This window comes from Cinclus cinclus, chromosome 15 (assembly GCF_963662255.1).
Source record: "Cinclus cinclus chromosome 15, bCinCin1.1, whole genome shotgun sequence".
In the NCBI taxonomy this organism is placed as follows: Eukaryota; Metazoa; Chordata; class Aves; order Passeriformes; family Cinclidae; genus Cinclus; species Cinclus cinclus.
Window position 1 is genome coordinate 7,845,372 of NC_085060.1, and position 16,097 is coordinate 7,861,468.

At 45.5% G+C, this 16,097-nt stretch overlaps 1 protein-coding gene across 1 annotated transcript in view; it reads left to right on the forward strand.

Annotated features, from left to right (window-relative positions):
• LOC134050107 (rho GTPase-activating protein 20-like) overlaps positions 1-14,806 on the forward strand; it is a 30,112-nt gene extending 15,306 nt beyond the window's left edge. The window contains exons 3-15 of the mRNA XM_062502962.1: positions 1,149-1,319; positions 1,824-1,973; positions 2,497-2,538; positions 3,262-3,346; positions 4,186-4,263; positions 4,444-4,510; positions 5,783-5,971; positions 6,712-6,887; positions 7,396-7,557; positions 8,673-8,782; positions 9,706-9,895; positions 10,472-10,589; positions 11,147-14,806. Of these exons, the coding sequence (XP_062358946.1) occupies positions 1,149-1,319; positions 1,824-1,973; positions 2,497-2,538; positions 3,262-3,346; positions 4,186-4,263; positions 4,444-4,510; positions 5,783-5,971; positions 6,712-6,887; positions 7,396-7,557; positions 8,673-8,782; positions 9,706-9,895; positions 10,472-10,589; positions 11,147-12,885 (3,277 nt within the window). The 3' untranslated portion in view covers positions 12,886-14,806. The remainder of the gene's footprint in view (positions 1-1,148; positions 1,320-1,823; positions 1,974-2,496; positions 2,539-3,261; positions 3,347-4,185; positions 4,264-4,443; positions 4,511-5,782; positions 5,972-6,711; positions 6,888-7,395; positions 7,558-8,672; positions 8,783-9,705; positions 9,896-10,471; positions 10,590-11,146) is intronic.
• The last annotated feature ends 1,291 nt before the right edge of the window (positions 14,807-16,097 follow it).

Genomic DNA, 16,097 nt, shown 5'->3' on the forward strand with positions numbered 1-16,097 from the left:
GCCAGAGTGCAGGTGTTCCTGTGACTGGGGGAGGATTTTAGTAAAGCAGCTGGTTTTAACCTCACTGCTGTGAAATCAAATGAGTTCTATTATGAGGCCAGTGGAAACTGAGTTAAGACCAAGCTCGTGGGGGTTTTTTATTTGTTTGTGTAGAGTGTCCTCAGACTAGAGGGTAGAGCAGCAGAGGATAGAGTAGAATTGCTGAGGGGTGAAGGCAAGGCAAGTATCCTTGCCTGCAAGCAAGATACACATTTTTGTCTATGTGTAGAGACAGGAGGATCTCTGTGAGGTTTCTTCTCTGTCAATCTAAGGCCATGTCTCAGAGGTTCACTAATTAAGTCAGGCTCAGGCACAGGAACACACTGTGAACAGGAACTCTTCCATGTCCACGTAGCCCATCCCACATGCTGTGACCCAGGAATGGCTGTGGGAGCTGCTGTGTGCCAGCTGACCTGAGCCTGGAGCAGTGCTGAGGAGGTGCTCTGTGGGGTGCTGATGTGCAAGAGAGGAGATTGCACTTGGCAGAGCTCTTCCAGCTGGGGACAGCACAGGGAGAGGGTCTGGTTCAATCCCCATGCTGCCTTGTTGACTGCAGTCCCTCAGGGATTTTTGGAAATGGTAAGCACCTATATGAATCTCAGTGGAAATAGCAAGCTGGATGGCAGCCAGGCAAGCCAGAATCAGATGTCTGGAATTAGATGAGTACATGCAGTTCATTTTCTTTTTGCTGCAACTCTCGTGCTGACAAATTGTTCAGTCTGGATGGAAAACGCGTGCAGAAAGGGCAGTGCCCCCCACGCCCAGCTGAGCCAGGCCGTGAGCCATGGGCTGTCCATGTCCAAGTCATAGCTTACACAGATTTGCAGGAAGGAAATCTTTTACCTGAGTGAGAAATTACTCAAAAACTACTATTTCAGCAACTTAATCTCACAAGATTTGGTGTGGGCATTTAGGCATTTTTCCATCTGTCTGAGGCTGGTAAAGTTAATTGTGCAGAGGCAGGTGAATGTGGGTCATAATAGAAAGCAATAGGGGCTCTGAGAAGCACAGGGCTACCAGGCTTCTCCAAAACAGATGCCTGTGACAATCACAAACCTTTCTAAGGAAAGCTTCTGACAAAGTCTTGTGATTTTTCTTAACTCCTCCAGGGAAACTACTCTTTCCTCTTCCCATTCAGACAATGGGCTGCCAAGTGGGGTGTTCAGCAGCCCAGGGTCCATCTTCATCCTGGATGAGCGAGTGCAGCTAACAGTGGGCCTGCAGACACAGGAAAGACATCTGATTTTGTTCAGTGATGTGCTGGTCATTGCCAAGTCCAAGTAAGAGAAATTCCCACTCATTCCTTTTCCCCAGTAGGTGCTGTTGAAGCTAGGCTCAGCACATGGTGGGGGTTTTGAGGCTGTCCTGTGCAGAGCCAGGCATTGGACTCAATGATCATGTGGGTACCTTCCAACTCATGAGATTCTTGATTCTCTGAGGCTCTGATCTATTTGTGGAGCACACAGCAGCCTCCAAAACTATGTTTCTTTGGAAATGTGGCTCTAAAATGTGGCGTTTCCCCTTTCCACCTTCACAATTTCTTCTTGGTGTTAATTTTTCACTCCATTTGTCTGAAGAAAAAGGTTGTCTAATCAGTTTTGCCCATTTCCTTATGAGTTTGCTTGAAGATGCACCATGAGGGCAAGAGGCAGAAGGACAAAACTGACTTTCAGTCTGACTCCTTCTGTCACATATAAATTAAGAGCTCTAACTGCATCTGCTTGACTCTAAAGGAGGTCTAAATGTTATTCTCTGGCCTAAGGAATTAATAATTTCCACTGTAGATCCTCCTCCAGCCTGAAGCTGAAAAAGCAAGTGCATCTGAGTGAAGTGTGGACCGGCACCTGTCTCAGTGAAGTGACAGAGAAAAAGATGAGTCCGGAGAATTCATTTGTCATTGGCTGGCCTATCACCAACTATGTTGTCACCTTCAGGTATCTTATCAGACATCAGACCTCCCTCTGCATCCCAGTAGCTACTCAGGTCTCCCTTGTGTGTCAAGTGAAACAATGACTGAGGCTAAAGGGCCCATTTCCTTTTCCATTTCCTTACCCTGAAACCCGGGTAACCTGTGCTGGCAGCAATAGTTCTAGGAACAGCAGACTTTGGGAAGGAAATACTAGGAGAAAGAAAATAGCAATTAAAGGTCACTGCAAAAATAATGAGGGCCCACAAGATGAGTTAACTCCAGCTTCACAGAAAGGGATTTGTCCCTTATCTGAACACTCACCAGTTTGACAGGAAACCTGGTCCAGTTTGCTGGGATATTTTTGTTATTATTATTTTTGTTTTTTGTTAAAATAGAACAGAAGAAGGAAAGGACTGTGCTTTTGTTCCAGGGCTTTGCAGGAAGCAACTCTGACTTACAGCCATATATTAATGAAATTGGGTAGAGTTTCCAAAGGCTGTTACCCATTCAGCACTTGTTTGATGATCTGCCTCCCTTTTTATCTTCAGCTCAGCTGATGTGAAGGAACGATGGCTGTCAGCGTTACTGTGGTAAGTGACCCTCCTTTCTTCCTCCTTCCAGGTAGTTCCTCTACAGACCTTAGAGAAATTTGCTCTTCTCTTATTTCAGCATGTTAAGTGTATAAGTGCTGTTCAAAAATCCACCTTTAAAATCTCCTTTAAAATCTGAATGTAGATGCCCCTAGGAGAGTGCAAAATTGGTGTTAACAGTTGGGAAAAAAGGGGATCCATTAGAAGATGATACTGTTGAAGCATCCTTTTTCCTTTGGAGCTGGAAATCGACTTTGCTAATCACTGTGGAAGTGTCACAAGTGTTACTGGTTCTTCAGGTGTTTTTTGATTTGAACTAAAATTTTTATTATACTGCATCTAGAGGCTACAGTTTTTTCCTTTTCTTTTATGTTTTATATGTTGCTTCCACTAACACCCAGACAGAAATGTTTATGTAAATACAAAGAGGAGAAGAAATCTTCTGATTTTGTGGAGAGCAGTAGTGATCCTGAGGGAGCACTGGAAGGTATCACGCAGGACACATCTACCTTCACTGAAGTACTGTGTGGGGGGATTCCTAGTCTTTGTGCTCCCGGTAGATAAAGAAGTCAGTAAGAGCATGTGGCCTCACTATGAACATTACATTCATATATGTTTTAATTAATCTGTATTTATCACACTGCCAAGGTCCCATCAAATTTTAGGGTCCTTCTCAAATTTGGTTGGGAAATTACATCCTTCCCCCTTTTCTTTGACTTTCAGGCATATCAATGAGGTAAAACAAAATGAGTACCTGAAGAATCTGACCCTTCAGATTGTTGTGCTGGATGATGACAACTGCTCTTCTGTAAGTAAAGCTAAGAACCTGCTCATCAGATCAAGACCACACAGGTGTCTGTGGAGGGAATGCAGGGCTGTGCTGGTATTTCAGTTTCAAATTCAAGTCACAGCTAAAAAGATTTAGAAGGTGCACATCTGGGTATCTGCATCCTTCCCACTTGGAAGCCCACTTGTTGAGTTTTGGTTTGAGAAATGAGGACGTAGCCAGACCCTTACCAAACAGCACTTAAGATTATTCTTTGCCTCTGACTTCTTTTCTCTTTTCCTTTTGCTTCACTTCAAAATTCATGACAGTTTGTGGCTGAGTGCCACAGTCAATTCCTATTTCCAGTGCTATGAATTGAGGCTATTGATCACAGAGTCACTGGTGTGTTGTGCTGAACTAATTTACTGGAATGTGTCCCAGTCTAGCATACATTTCTTGGCTTCATGCCGAGCTTGGTGGGTCACATTTGCCTCCTGGGTATTTTTCCCTCAAAGAGTGACCCCTGTTCCATGTTCACCCTTTTGAGTGACAGTGGCACTATAATCAGCCAAACACTGATGGGATCAAACACAGCATCTGAGCACCACCCACCACCTGTGATTTCAGCTGGATAAAAATTTTGGATGGTATAATAGACCCACGACAGAAGAAGTAGTGGAAAATAGTTTTCACATTGTATAGCCATCATCCTTTCTGGTGTAGTTCAAATTTGTACAGCTCATCCAACCATGAACATTTAGTAAAGACAGTCATTAGACAGAGATGGGACATTTTCCCGAGAGTTTGAAGCTACAAGAAACTGCAGCCAAACTTCTCACATTTGTCTTAGCTTCCTGTGTTTTCTCTGTTTGCCTTTCTAGACTACTTCAGTCAACGTGTCCAATGTGGAAACTGCAGAGAGTGTGATGAAGAAGACCCTTCTACAGCTTGGGCTCCCTGTAAGTGGGAGGTGACAGATCGTAGCTAAGGATGCTGGCAGCATCTGGTTCACAGAACAGTGTGGGTGTGGATAAGTGTAGATTTGCTGTCTATTGCTTTCTGAGTGGAGGGCAACCTCATGGACCTTCACTCTGGCCTCTCAACCAACATTTTTCTCTTCTGTGTTCCTTATGCAACAGGGCAGGACCAGTGAACACCACCTCTGGGTGGTCTCAGGAAAAGATGAGCCTGCTTACCCACTCATTGGTAAGAGCCCTCCCATATTGAGCATCATTTTGGTGCTTAATTCTGGCACCAGAGGAACAAGTGATAAATTACATTAGCATGTGTGGCAGAGAAACATCACAAACATTGCACTCCTCACTTGAAAGGCAATGGTAGGAGCACTGCTGCTGATGTAAGATGGGACATAAAGTTGCTGTGAGATGTCACTTGGCTTTTATCATCTCAGCATCCACATTTAATCACAGCATGGTGATAACTTTGAAAAACTTCACACTTAGCTCTTTTTTCCAAGCAAATCTATTCATTTCTGGGTGGGAGCCCATCACACTTTTAAGCAGATGCTCTAAATAAATAGGAGATCTTTAGGCTGGCCCAAGAAGTACCTTCTTTGCAGCAGATGTGATGCAGGGGTAGGATATGCCTCAAAGCCTAATTCAGTCCTTCTGGCTGCTGGTGTGAGCTTGCAGGGCTACAGGCTTGGAGGCTGGTCATCCTGTCTACTCAGCTTTGCAGGCATCTATCTCCTCATGGCCAGAGCAGGAGGTCAGGGGCATCCTCAGCCCACCTTCACTGTCTGTGATAGAGGTGTCCACGGATCTCTGTCAGCTCCTGACACTTTCCCTTTGCCTTTGGGCTCTGTCAGAACCAAACCAATTGCTGCAGTCACGTGGTCATTCAGCAAGAGTGTTTTAGATCTAGAGGAAAGCATTTTGGCAATTGGAAGAAGCAGATTTTTAGATGGATTTATAAGTCTTTAGTTAGGAAGCTAACATGTTTATCCTTCTCTTTTGGTACTTACTTAGTTTTCACTGCATTTCAGTTCACAATTAATGAAACTGCTTTCCACACAAAACGTTGCATCATATTGAAAGCCCAGTTTGTTGCATATGGATTGTTATCTTCTGAACTGCTACCCTAATCCAATACTAAACTGACCTCACAAGCACATGTGGGCCACTTGCATCAGTGCTTTTGCAGGCTGTTAATTTGAAAACTTTCATTTTTAACAGTTTGTATTTAGATTTCAGAAAGTCCTCAGGCTTGAGGGAGGATAGGTGTGTAGGGTAGAGTATGGGACCTTGAGGACAATCACGATGGAGGAGAGTGCAACAGATCTGCAGGGGATGATTTCAGAAATAGAAGAAACATTTTAAAATAAACCACTGAATTTTGTCTGTTAAGTCCTAAGTATTCACCATGGAGATCACCAAAGCTGGAATTTTCCAATAACAACAAGAGTTTTTACCATAGCTCTGCATCTTTGCTTGCTCTTCACATAATTCTGCTCAACAGGGCACGAGCATCCCTTCAGTATCGCCTTGAGCTGTCTCCGGGACTCTGCTGACCAGCAACAAAGAACCAACAACAACACTCTCCTGGCTGATGGGACAGAGGCTTCCTTCCTTGCTCAGCTCCCAAAGGAAAAACAGTGTCAGTTTGTCCTGAAACCCAGACTCCAAGCTCCGATGCAGCTGAGGAGAGGTAGGGGCTGCAGGAATGTGGTACAGCTAGATAGAGGCTTTATTGCTTTCCAGTGCAGTGCTGAACCCTTCTGGCATCATACGTGTACCTCAGAGTTGCTCTCACACCTGAATGTAATGTAAAGAGGAAGAGATTGCAGAGAGGTGAAATTTCTCTGTTCAAATGTTCAAACTTAGCTTTCAGTCCTTCATTAGTCTTCAACTGCAAGTCATTATAATAGAATCACAGAAAATGCTGAGTTTGAAGAAAGCCATCAGTATCATCAAGTCCTGGCCCTGTACCTGAGAACTCCACCATCCACCTGAGAGCATTGCCCATACACTGCTTGAACTCAGAGAGCCTTGCTGCTGTGACCACTGCCCTGGAGAGCCTGTTTCAGTGCTCAGCCATCCTCTGGGTGAAAAACCTTTTCCTGAGATCTAACCTAAACCTCCCCTGACTCAGTTTTGTGTCATTTTCCCAAGGCCTATCGCTAGTCACAAGAGTGAAGTGATTCTTGCACTATAGAGTCAGTAAGGCTCCCTGAAGAATGGTGATTGAGAGTTTTGCTGATGGTTGAGAGATGAACAAGTGGTTTCACTGCTGTACATTGTCTAACCATCCCCATTAAGAGTGCAGTTAATAAACAGGTGAGGGTAGAAAGAGCTTGTTTTGCTGGGAACTCTGCCTCCACTGTAGATTACTCACTGTCCAGCAGGAGGACAGACAGGTGTGTAATGAAGGTGTGCTTTTTCTATCAGAGTCACTGCAGAAACACACCAAGAGGAAGAAGTCCTTGATTGACTGGGCCCTGCGCCGTAGCACCAGCACCCCCACGGGCAGCCCTCCTTCACAGTCACCTACCACACCACGGAAACTCTTCGGCCTGTCCCTGTCCTCTGTCTGTCCTGATGGAATCCTTCCCAAGCCAATCATGGTAAGCAGTAGCCTGGACTGCTTGTCTTGACATAAACTTGATGAGTTTAGCCCAAAATTTAAAGCCACTTGCAGCATTTATGAGGACTGAATGGGGAAGAGGACCCTTGTTTACTTGTTATCCAGACTCAGCTCCATAGCAAGGGTGGGAACAACTCTCTCCTGAGTAATCCCTATCACTTCATTCACAGACATCTGTCCTGTTTCAGTGGGTGTCTCCAGCTGACAAGGGGCAATGTCAATGGATTCTGCCATGCTATGCAGCCTAGAACTCACCCACTACAAGAGTCCCCTGGGCTCACACTGTGAGCCTGTGACAACAGATAAACTGTATCTGCAGCTTGGCTGTCAGATTCTTGTCTCTGGTTCCATCAGGATAAATCTCTTGTATTGTTTTCTTCCCTTTACTGACTTGGTCTTCTGCTAATTGCGTTACAACACATGATGTGTAATATATACAAACATGGGTAAAGTGCTAGGCTCTAAAGTACAACTGGGTTTTCCCTTAGGATATGCTGCTCCTCTTGTACCATGAAGGTCCCTCTACCAGGGGCATTTTCAGACGTTCTGCCAATGCCAAGACTTGCAAGGAATTGAAAGAGAAGCTGAACTCTGGAGATGATGTTCAGGTGGATGGAGAGTCAGTCTTTGTGGCTGCAGCTGTCATCACGGTATGTGTGGCCAAGTAACTCAGCTCTCTGGGCTAGTGGTACCTTCCTTCTTTAAGGAAGCAACGAGTCTTTATAGGTAGGGAGGATTTCAGGGGAACAAAAAGCATTTTCCAGCAAGGAACACTTTCACCTGAGGGCTTGGTGTGTTTGTGTACACAGAGGTACCTGCCCAATACAGTGACCCTGGTTTTCACAGGCAGACATGGGCATTCCCTCAGAATGGGACTTCCTTTAGCACCTCCCTGTACCAAACCACCACCCAGCAGGAAATACAGTAATGTCCACCTGCAAGGCAACCATGATGTCTGTACAGTGCCAAATAACACAATAGATGCTGCACTGATATATGCATAAAACCCTTTGGTGGCAGCAGCACAGATGTTCTTTGTCATTTCTGAATGCAAGGGAGAGGCTGCAGAAGGTTTGGGAGGACTTGTGCCATTTTGAGGGCAGCTGTTCTGCCACCCCCAAAACAGAAGCTGACCTGTGCTCTTTGGACCCCCAGCCTTTACCCTCTGATCAGCCAGCAAGCACAAGGGAAAGCAGCTGCTAAATCCAAGCAGAGGGATTGTGGTGGGTGGGGGATTAAGCTTGCAATAAGATCCATGTTTCAGTAAGGAAAAGCCTATATTTTGTACTGACAATTAAATCTAGTCAGAGTAATTTAGGCACCAAAGTATCTAAAAAACATCCCCTTTTTGTTTGTTGGCCTGATATTCAGGCAGTTGGCCTGATATTCAGGCACTTCCCAACACAAGACATACATCGAGTTCTTGAATAGTGCCCTGAGAAAAACCAGCAGTTCTCCTACCTGAAAAATGTTTCAGAGAGATCTTTGCAGAGCCTCAGGGCAGAGTCCTCGGCTGCGATTGGAGGTCAGCCCTGCTCTGGAGAAGGGGTAAAACAGAAGGGCTGCCTGTTCATCCTGCAGTGCTGCCATAGAGGAGCCTGAGGAAGACAGCTTGGTGGGCATGGGAGGGGAGAATAACATGTTTGTATAGTGTCTTGTTTTATCTTGTGCTTAATATGAATTAACGGTTACTATATGCATTGTGAAACTGAAACCAGGAATTCAAAACTGACCAGACTGCTCTGCATATATATATTTAATTCAGGATTTTCTCCGAAATATACCTGACAGTGTTCTATCCTCAGACATGCACGGACTGTGGATGGAAGCTGTGGACACAGAAAATCGGGCACATAAGATTGAAGCTATCAAAAGGTTTGTAAAATCCTTTCTAAAAGTCTATTTTGGTGGGAAAAGGGGGATCATATGACCCTAAGAATAGCCTTCATTTTCTGCGAGACTACTGGCAATGCTCCAGGCCACAGTGGAGGAATTATTGCTGATTGCCACTGTCACTAATCAAAATATTTTCTTTTCGATGGTCTTTTTTGAACATCCTTAACATATCTGACCCCAAAAAAGTAATTTAAAAATTCTCTTCTCATGATTAGTTCAAATTACCAGAACAAGTAAACTGAAAAATCATAATAATTCAGACACCAGGAGTGCATCTATAGTAGCAGAATTAGATCTTTAATGACAATATTCTTATATGCACAAAATGAGGCTGATCATCATATTGGCAGTTAGAAGAAACAGTCCTGTCAAGGTGGAGACATGGACCGTGAAAATGGCTTTACTGCCTTGAAACTGTTGCCCTGAGTATGAGCAGTTTATCAGCCTCTTATTGGATATCCTGTTTATTCGGCCATGGCTCAGCCCAGTTTTTGAACTTTACTATTCAGCCTGAGCCTTCTTTATCAATGTTCTCCATAGCACAGGATATGGCAGTGGTGTGGTCTGGCGTGCTGCTGGTCTGGAGCTGTGTCCTGTCTCCTCTGGGCAGTCCCTGTGTAGTCAAGGCATTGTGGGTTCCCTCCCACGTGCTCTGAACCCAAGTCTCTTGTCCCTTCAGCTCAGTGGCCAGAGCAGTTGGGCAATTTGGATGCAGAGTTGTGGCTCTCACATGAATTAGTGGAGGGGAGTGACACAGGTTCACCTTATTATCAAATGTGGATGCCTCAGACTGGGTACAAAGGGGCAGGAGGGGGAAAAAGCTTTGGTATGCAACTTCTGGAATTCAAAGAGCAGATGTTTGTGAACAGCACCGTTTTTCTTTTTTCTCACTCCCTGAACAGTCTCGTCAACCAGCTTCCAGAGGCAAACCTCATCTTACTCAGACACCTCTTTGGAGTCCTCCATCATATTGAGCAGAATTCTGGAGTGAATCAGATGAATGCCTTTAATCTGGCTCTTTGCATAGCACCCAATATGCTGTGGCTACCGAGTCCCACTGGACCTGAAGAAGAGAGCCGGTCTACAAAGAAGGTAATCGTCCATGGGTTTGGCCTCATCTCTGTGTTGTCCTTTCACTGCTTTTCATGGGCACTGCCTTTTGTAGTCTAAAGGAAGGCATAGGACCAGTAACAGTGCTGGCTGAGTGGCATCCAGGGCCCATCCTTTCCTCCGTGCAGCTGTGTCCATGCTGTGAGGAGTTTAGCTCCTCACACTGTCCAGGGTGAGAAGGGAAGCAGTGATTGCTTCAGCAGATGAACTTCCTACATGGTCAAGCAAGCACAAGAAAATTGGAGCAGCTGAAGTTGGATACTGCCACCTCAGCTGGGACAAAGTAATCAAGGAGCACAACAGTGCACCAGCAAGGAGGAATGCTTGCTTGTAGCTTATGAGGTGTAAGCAACAGTGAGGAAAACTCTAGAATGTGCTATACCTGGCTCACAGTGCCAGTTCACATATTCTTGCCTCAGGTGTTCATACAGATGCATTGCCACATTATTAACAGCTTCTTGAGGAAATTGCATTGTGAAAAAAAATGGGAATGATCTGGGTATAATTTTACTTGCTCTGTTTTCATGAAACTGAACCTGTAATTCTTGTCTTTGCCAGGTGGCCTTGTTAGTGCAGTTTCTGATTGAAAACTCAGGAGAGATTTTTGGGGGTGATATTGCTTCCTTGTTCCAAAGACCTGACAAAAAGAAGTCCAAAAACTCAGCAGAATCTCTGGGTAAGTTGGCGGTAGAAAGTCTTCAGAAATATTTAAAATCTTTTAATATGTAAAGTCCTCAGACAAAAGAGTTTTCTTTACCTTCATATTTCTTGTAAGGAACAGCACTGCAAACCAGTTGGGTTTGGTTTTCCCTTTGCCTTTCAAGCATAGGCAGGAAGAAGTAGTAAAGCAGAGGGCAGAGCTGCAGAAACTCCTGTGTGTCCCCAGAGATGGTTGTCTTTCTTTGTGGCTGCTGTTAAACCTACTCTAGCCATCGCAAGAATTTAGTTTAGCCTTAGCACTGCTATGTCCCAGCAGTATTTTTATTTTCCATGTTAGTTCTGTAAAGCTAAACCACATGGTTTTTATGGAAAGAGATGGAGTTGTCTGGGTTAACTATCCTATGAATACAGGCCAGTGGTGAAAACTGGTTATCAAGCCAGAATTTTTTTATTATTTCCTGTGAGAATAATGGATCATCTTTATTTTTCCATGGACTTGATATAATTTCCCTGTTTTGGTTGTGAGGTACTATATATATATGGCAACAAATTAATTTGTGTCCTTTGCCCCAGACATAGGCTTGGCTCAGCATGATGATTCCTCTGATGAGCTGGAGTTTTCCACCTGTGATTCAGAAGAGCCAAAGCACGCCCTGGAATCTGAAACAGATGCCATTTTTGAAACACCCAGCAGCTTGTTACTTGATGAGGATCAGGAAGACTGGGACTTGTTCAGTGAGATCACAGCCTGCTACCAAAGCAAAGCCCAGACCAATGCCAGTGCAGACAGCTATGAGCTCCTAGAGGAGGATGGCTCCTTCTGCTCCATCGGCTCCATCCGCTCGCTCAGCCCAGCCAGGGACCGGTGCTCCTCTGAACCCAGCGTCTGCCTCAGCTCCCAGCTGCCCACACAGAGCCATGAGCCAGTAGCCCGCCAGTCCAGCTGTGATGCCACCATCATGAGCAGCCACCCGGACTACATCCACAGGCTCAGGCAGCTGCAGATGGAGAGCCAGAAGCTCATTGATGAAGGCCTAAGCCCTGGGGCTAATAAGGCCAGGCAGAACATGTGGCAATCACCTCAAACCACCTCCAGGGTGAAGCAGCTCAGCCTTCAGAAGGCCAGCCTGTCCAACAGGTCCAGTTTTTCCAGCCTGTCCTCTACCACCACCTCCCCATCTGCCTCCTCACTTAGCTCCTTAGACAGTGCTTTCTCCTACTGCTCAGAGTCATCAGCCATTAGTCCCACAGATGTCTCATCCCTGCCATTCATGTTTGGCACTTCTGCCAGACTTCATGCTGTGTCTCCCACAGCTGCCTCAAGGTCCCAAAAAGAGTGGCACAAATCCTTCCCATCTCCTGTGCCTTCACATCTGTGCAATCTGGACAGTTTTCATGAGGGTGAATCCAAGGCTGGAGAGACCAGTCATTGCTTTGGAGAGCAAAAAAGTTTTCCATGTGTCAGCAGAGCTGCCATGGGAAGCCCATTCACTGACATTAACTGGGAAGAAGAGGAGAGACAGCTGAGTTGTTCAGGGTGCCCTGGCCCAGGGTTCAGGAGCCAAGATTATACCAAAGAGTTTGAACAAAGCCCTGAGTACCCAGCTGCCAGCCCATCCACTGAGACATCCCCACAGGTCAGTCACCAGCAGCACAGGGAGAAGACAGTGAAGAACATAGAAATCAAGGGCATTGACGACTGCCCTCTGAGCCAGGAAAGCCTGAAGCGCACCAAGATAACTTTTTATGTGGCCCCAAATAAAGAAAGCTCTTGGGGGTCTCAAGGGAGAGAAGAGGAAAGATCTGTGACCAACACCAGCAGCAGAGACTCACCCAGTAGCAGCAGTGAGCAGAGCCTGTCCAAGAGCTTACAGACTGTGAGAGTCCACATCCCCCAGACAGTTTTCTATGGGCAGAACACCCCCCTTGTCCTGCAGTCCATCTCCAGGCGCTACCACCATGAACCGACGGTCCCATCCCTGCAGGCTGAGCACAGGGAGAGCCCCCAAAGTGCCTCTGCTCCCGAGGAGCTGGAGAGAAAACCAGTGGAAATGGCGCAGGCGCCAACCCAGAGCAAGGGCTTTGACACATTCAGCCACTCCATCCGCATCATCCTCCCTGACTCCATCCGAAACACCATCAGGGACTACTTCAAACACGATGAAACCGAGCCCTGTCCCACAGCAGAGGCGGAAGCAGTGGAGAAGGAACTCCTCCGGAGCAGGGTGGAGTGGCTCAGGAGCCAGCCTGTGGCAGAGGTGGCCACAGAGGAGCGTGACACAGCAGTGTTTGCAGAAGAAACATTTGTTTAAAGTGATGGATGTGGAAGAACTAAATATTTTTAAATATTCTGTAATATATGATCAGGGTGTGAAGAATTTAGCAGGCTACATGGGGCAACAAGTGTAAAGTAAAACTAATGTGTATGTAATGAAGGGGTTCAATACTCATTTTGGTGGGAGGTGTGTGTGTGGGGGGGCTGTTCTTGTGTTTTCTTTATGCCCTTTTCTGATGGAAGAGACTTCACTGGCTGGGTGGAGAGTGGAGTGAATACCACCAGACATGAATTAGCTGACCTGTACAGGGCCTAACTTCATTTATTTTTAATAGCAGGAAAAGAGAAATGTTGCTTTATTTTCTCCAGTCAGCTGCTGATATGCATGGATGACTGGACAACAGGGACAGCTCATGCTCCATAAGAATTAGTCAAAAATCTTTACACTTGCACAAAACCCACTATTTTTCACTATTCATCACAACCATTCATCCAAAGGAAAATCCTTCACCTTCATTCCAGAAATCACTGCTGCTTCACTCTGCTCACCTGCTGTCTGCTCTAGTCTGGCTCACAGCCCACATCCATTATTGGTTGAGGCTGGGTTCCAAAATCAGCAACTGGAGCCTGGAGTCCAAAGTCCAGCATGCACTCACAGCCTATGTAACATTTTAAGCCCAAGACTGCTTTTTTCTGGAATTAGTTACACAGTGAATCTTTCTTCTCATACCTTCCCCAAAGTTAGCATTTGACAGAGATACAGTTGCTATAAAGGATTTTAGTGCTGTCAGTTTGACAGGGCTATGAATGTTCCTCTGTGTTCTCTGGGACTAACTCAGTAGCTGAGTTACAGTCTAGTCAATGCTGATGCCCCTTTCTAGATGCAATGTGGAAGAGGCAACTGACCAAATTCGTTGTCATGCTGGAGGGACTAGAGCAGGGCTTGGTTTTAGCATGAGGTCAAGGAGTTGTGGAAGTTGTCAGGAATGTTGAGTAGATGCTGAAGCAAAGTCACATCTGGTCAGTCCATACACTGAAAGTGTCCAGGCTTCATCAGCGATGCTGGCTCACAGAAGCACCTAGTTCCCTCTCAGCAGAGTATGTGACCCAGTATGCCCCACCAGAATTAAGTTTGGGGAATTCCAGGCAGGGATGCACTAAGCAGGCTGCTGGTAAGAACCACCAGAGAGATGCAGCCAGGGGACTCCTGAAGCATCCCTCAAACTATACTCAGAAGTGCCATAGTCATAATGGGACTTGTTAGAGGGTTGTGACACTGCCAGCTGAGCTCTAAAAAGATGCTGAGAGCACATTAGTTTGACAGGTTGTTTGACAGTGGGAAAAGTCTCAAAGGTAAAAAGGTTTGGGATGGTTCATTTGAAAGTTACATGAGAGTTTTCTATGGTGGTATCTGTGAACAGTGAAGGGGTGAAGGAGATGAGAAATACATGAATCCTAATGACTGAAATGTTGTGCTTGTGGAATTAGTATCCCTGCAAGCTGCTGAATGTCTGCAAATAGTCAGAACTGGAGCTGCATGACAGCTGCCATGGTTCAGTCCTTGCACAGAGGGGAAAGCCACCTCTGTAAAATTATCTAGTGTCAGATCCCTCCACTCATCTGCCAGATGCCTGTGAGGGTCAGGGACAGGAACCTGGCCCAGGACTCCAAATTCACACCATCAAATACTAGGGCAGGGGAACCAGGGGGAAGCCCAGAGCCCACTTTCCGACATGTATACAGTTTGCTTTGTTAGATGAAGGGTGTTTAACTCTCAGATATGGCACTCTCTATCCCAGATCACCTTTGTGGCCCTTGTATAATGAAAGGTGTATATAATCATAACACAACTCCACCATCATAATTTTCCTCACATGTGAACAGCAACAAGGCATCCACAGTCTTTTTTTTCCAGAGCTACAGTTGTAACTATTTTAATAAAAGACACACAAGTTGTCCTTGTGGTGTTGTCACCTTTTGTTCTCTTGTTCTTGCTCCCCTCTCTCCCATGTCAGGATGGTGGCATTTGCACTGATCTGCTGTGAAACACACTCACCTCTTAGGCCAGGTCTGCCAGGCTGGCCATGCTGGCAAAAAACCTTCTGTCAGCACAGCAGTCTAGATATTACTCCTCTCTTTTCAAGAAGGTGAAGCAGCACTAAATATTATAAGAAAAGTCTGCCTATTCTTGGAAGAGAGATGATTCTGTATTCTAAACATACTAACAGATTGTAAACTCAGTGGCTGGGTTTAGGTCAAACAAAAGGGACCTGAGCCAAATGCAGAGTAAGAGCTCACAATTTACATCATCTAAAAGTATCACAAGAAACTCAGAAAGAGATTAGTTTAGAGGGAGAGGCAGGAAACAGTTTTCCTTGCCTCATTTTAGGCTGCCTAATGTGGACACAGTCCCCTGGGTAACTGCTCTAACCCAGCTCTGTATTATAGCATTTTTCTTTATTTTAAACAAAACAAAATCCTGCAAAATGTAGCACAAACCAGAGTTCTGGGCTTAGAAATTTGCAGGTCTCCTTTTCCATGAGCCAGACAATAATGCAACTCAGAGACCAATTTTGAAAATGTTCCACAGCCCTCAGCTTGCTCATAACAAGAAATAATAAATACACAGACACTTCATTGGCTTTCTGCCCCAGAAAGGCCACGTTTTCCATTAATGTATAGCCCTGAGATGCAAACAGGTTTCCCTTCTTTCTCTGCCCTTTTTCAGATCATTTAGAATACACTGGCCTGTCACATACTGAAAGCCCTACCCAGTGCCCCACCGGATGTAGGCTCTTGGGAAGTCATGTTACATGGTCACCATCCAGGAAGCAAGGAGCCTTCAGGGCCTGCTCCCAATTTAGACCAAGGCCAAACAAGTCCAGCTCATCTGCCTTGAAGAGAAATGACTCATGCAGTTCAGCCTCATCTTATTTCTGCTCAGGATATATGATTTCTTTCCTTATCCTGCAGGCTGAGAGAAACATGACAGAAGTGCCTGAGGCAGCTGTAGTTTACTTTAAACTTTCCAATTCTATTTCTGATGTTTCAACTGCCAGGAAAGCCAGTCTTCCCAGACATATTCTCCCTCATCCTTTGCAGGTAGCTCCTTTGTGCAGAGGCCTCTCTGTTATCCCATGGCATCTTCAAGGGACAGACAGTTCCACCAGAGTAGCACGGGCTACTTTGACTCCCTGCATTTCAGTGCTAACAGCTTATCCTAGAAACTCTTTATTTAGAGGCCACCCA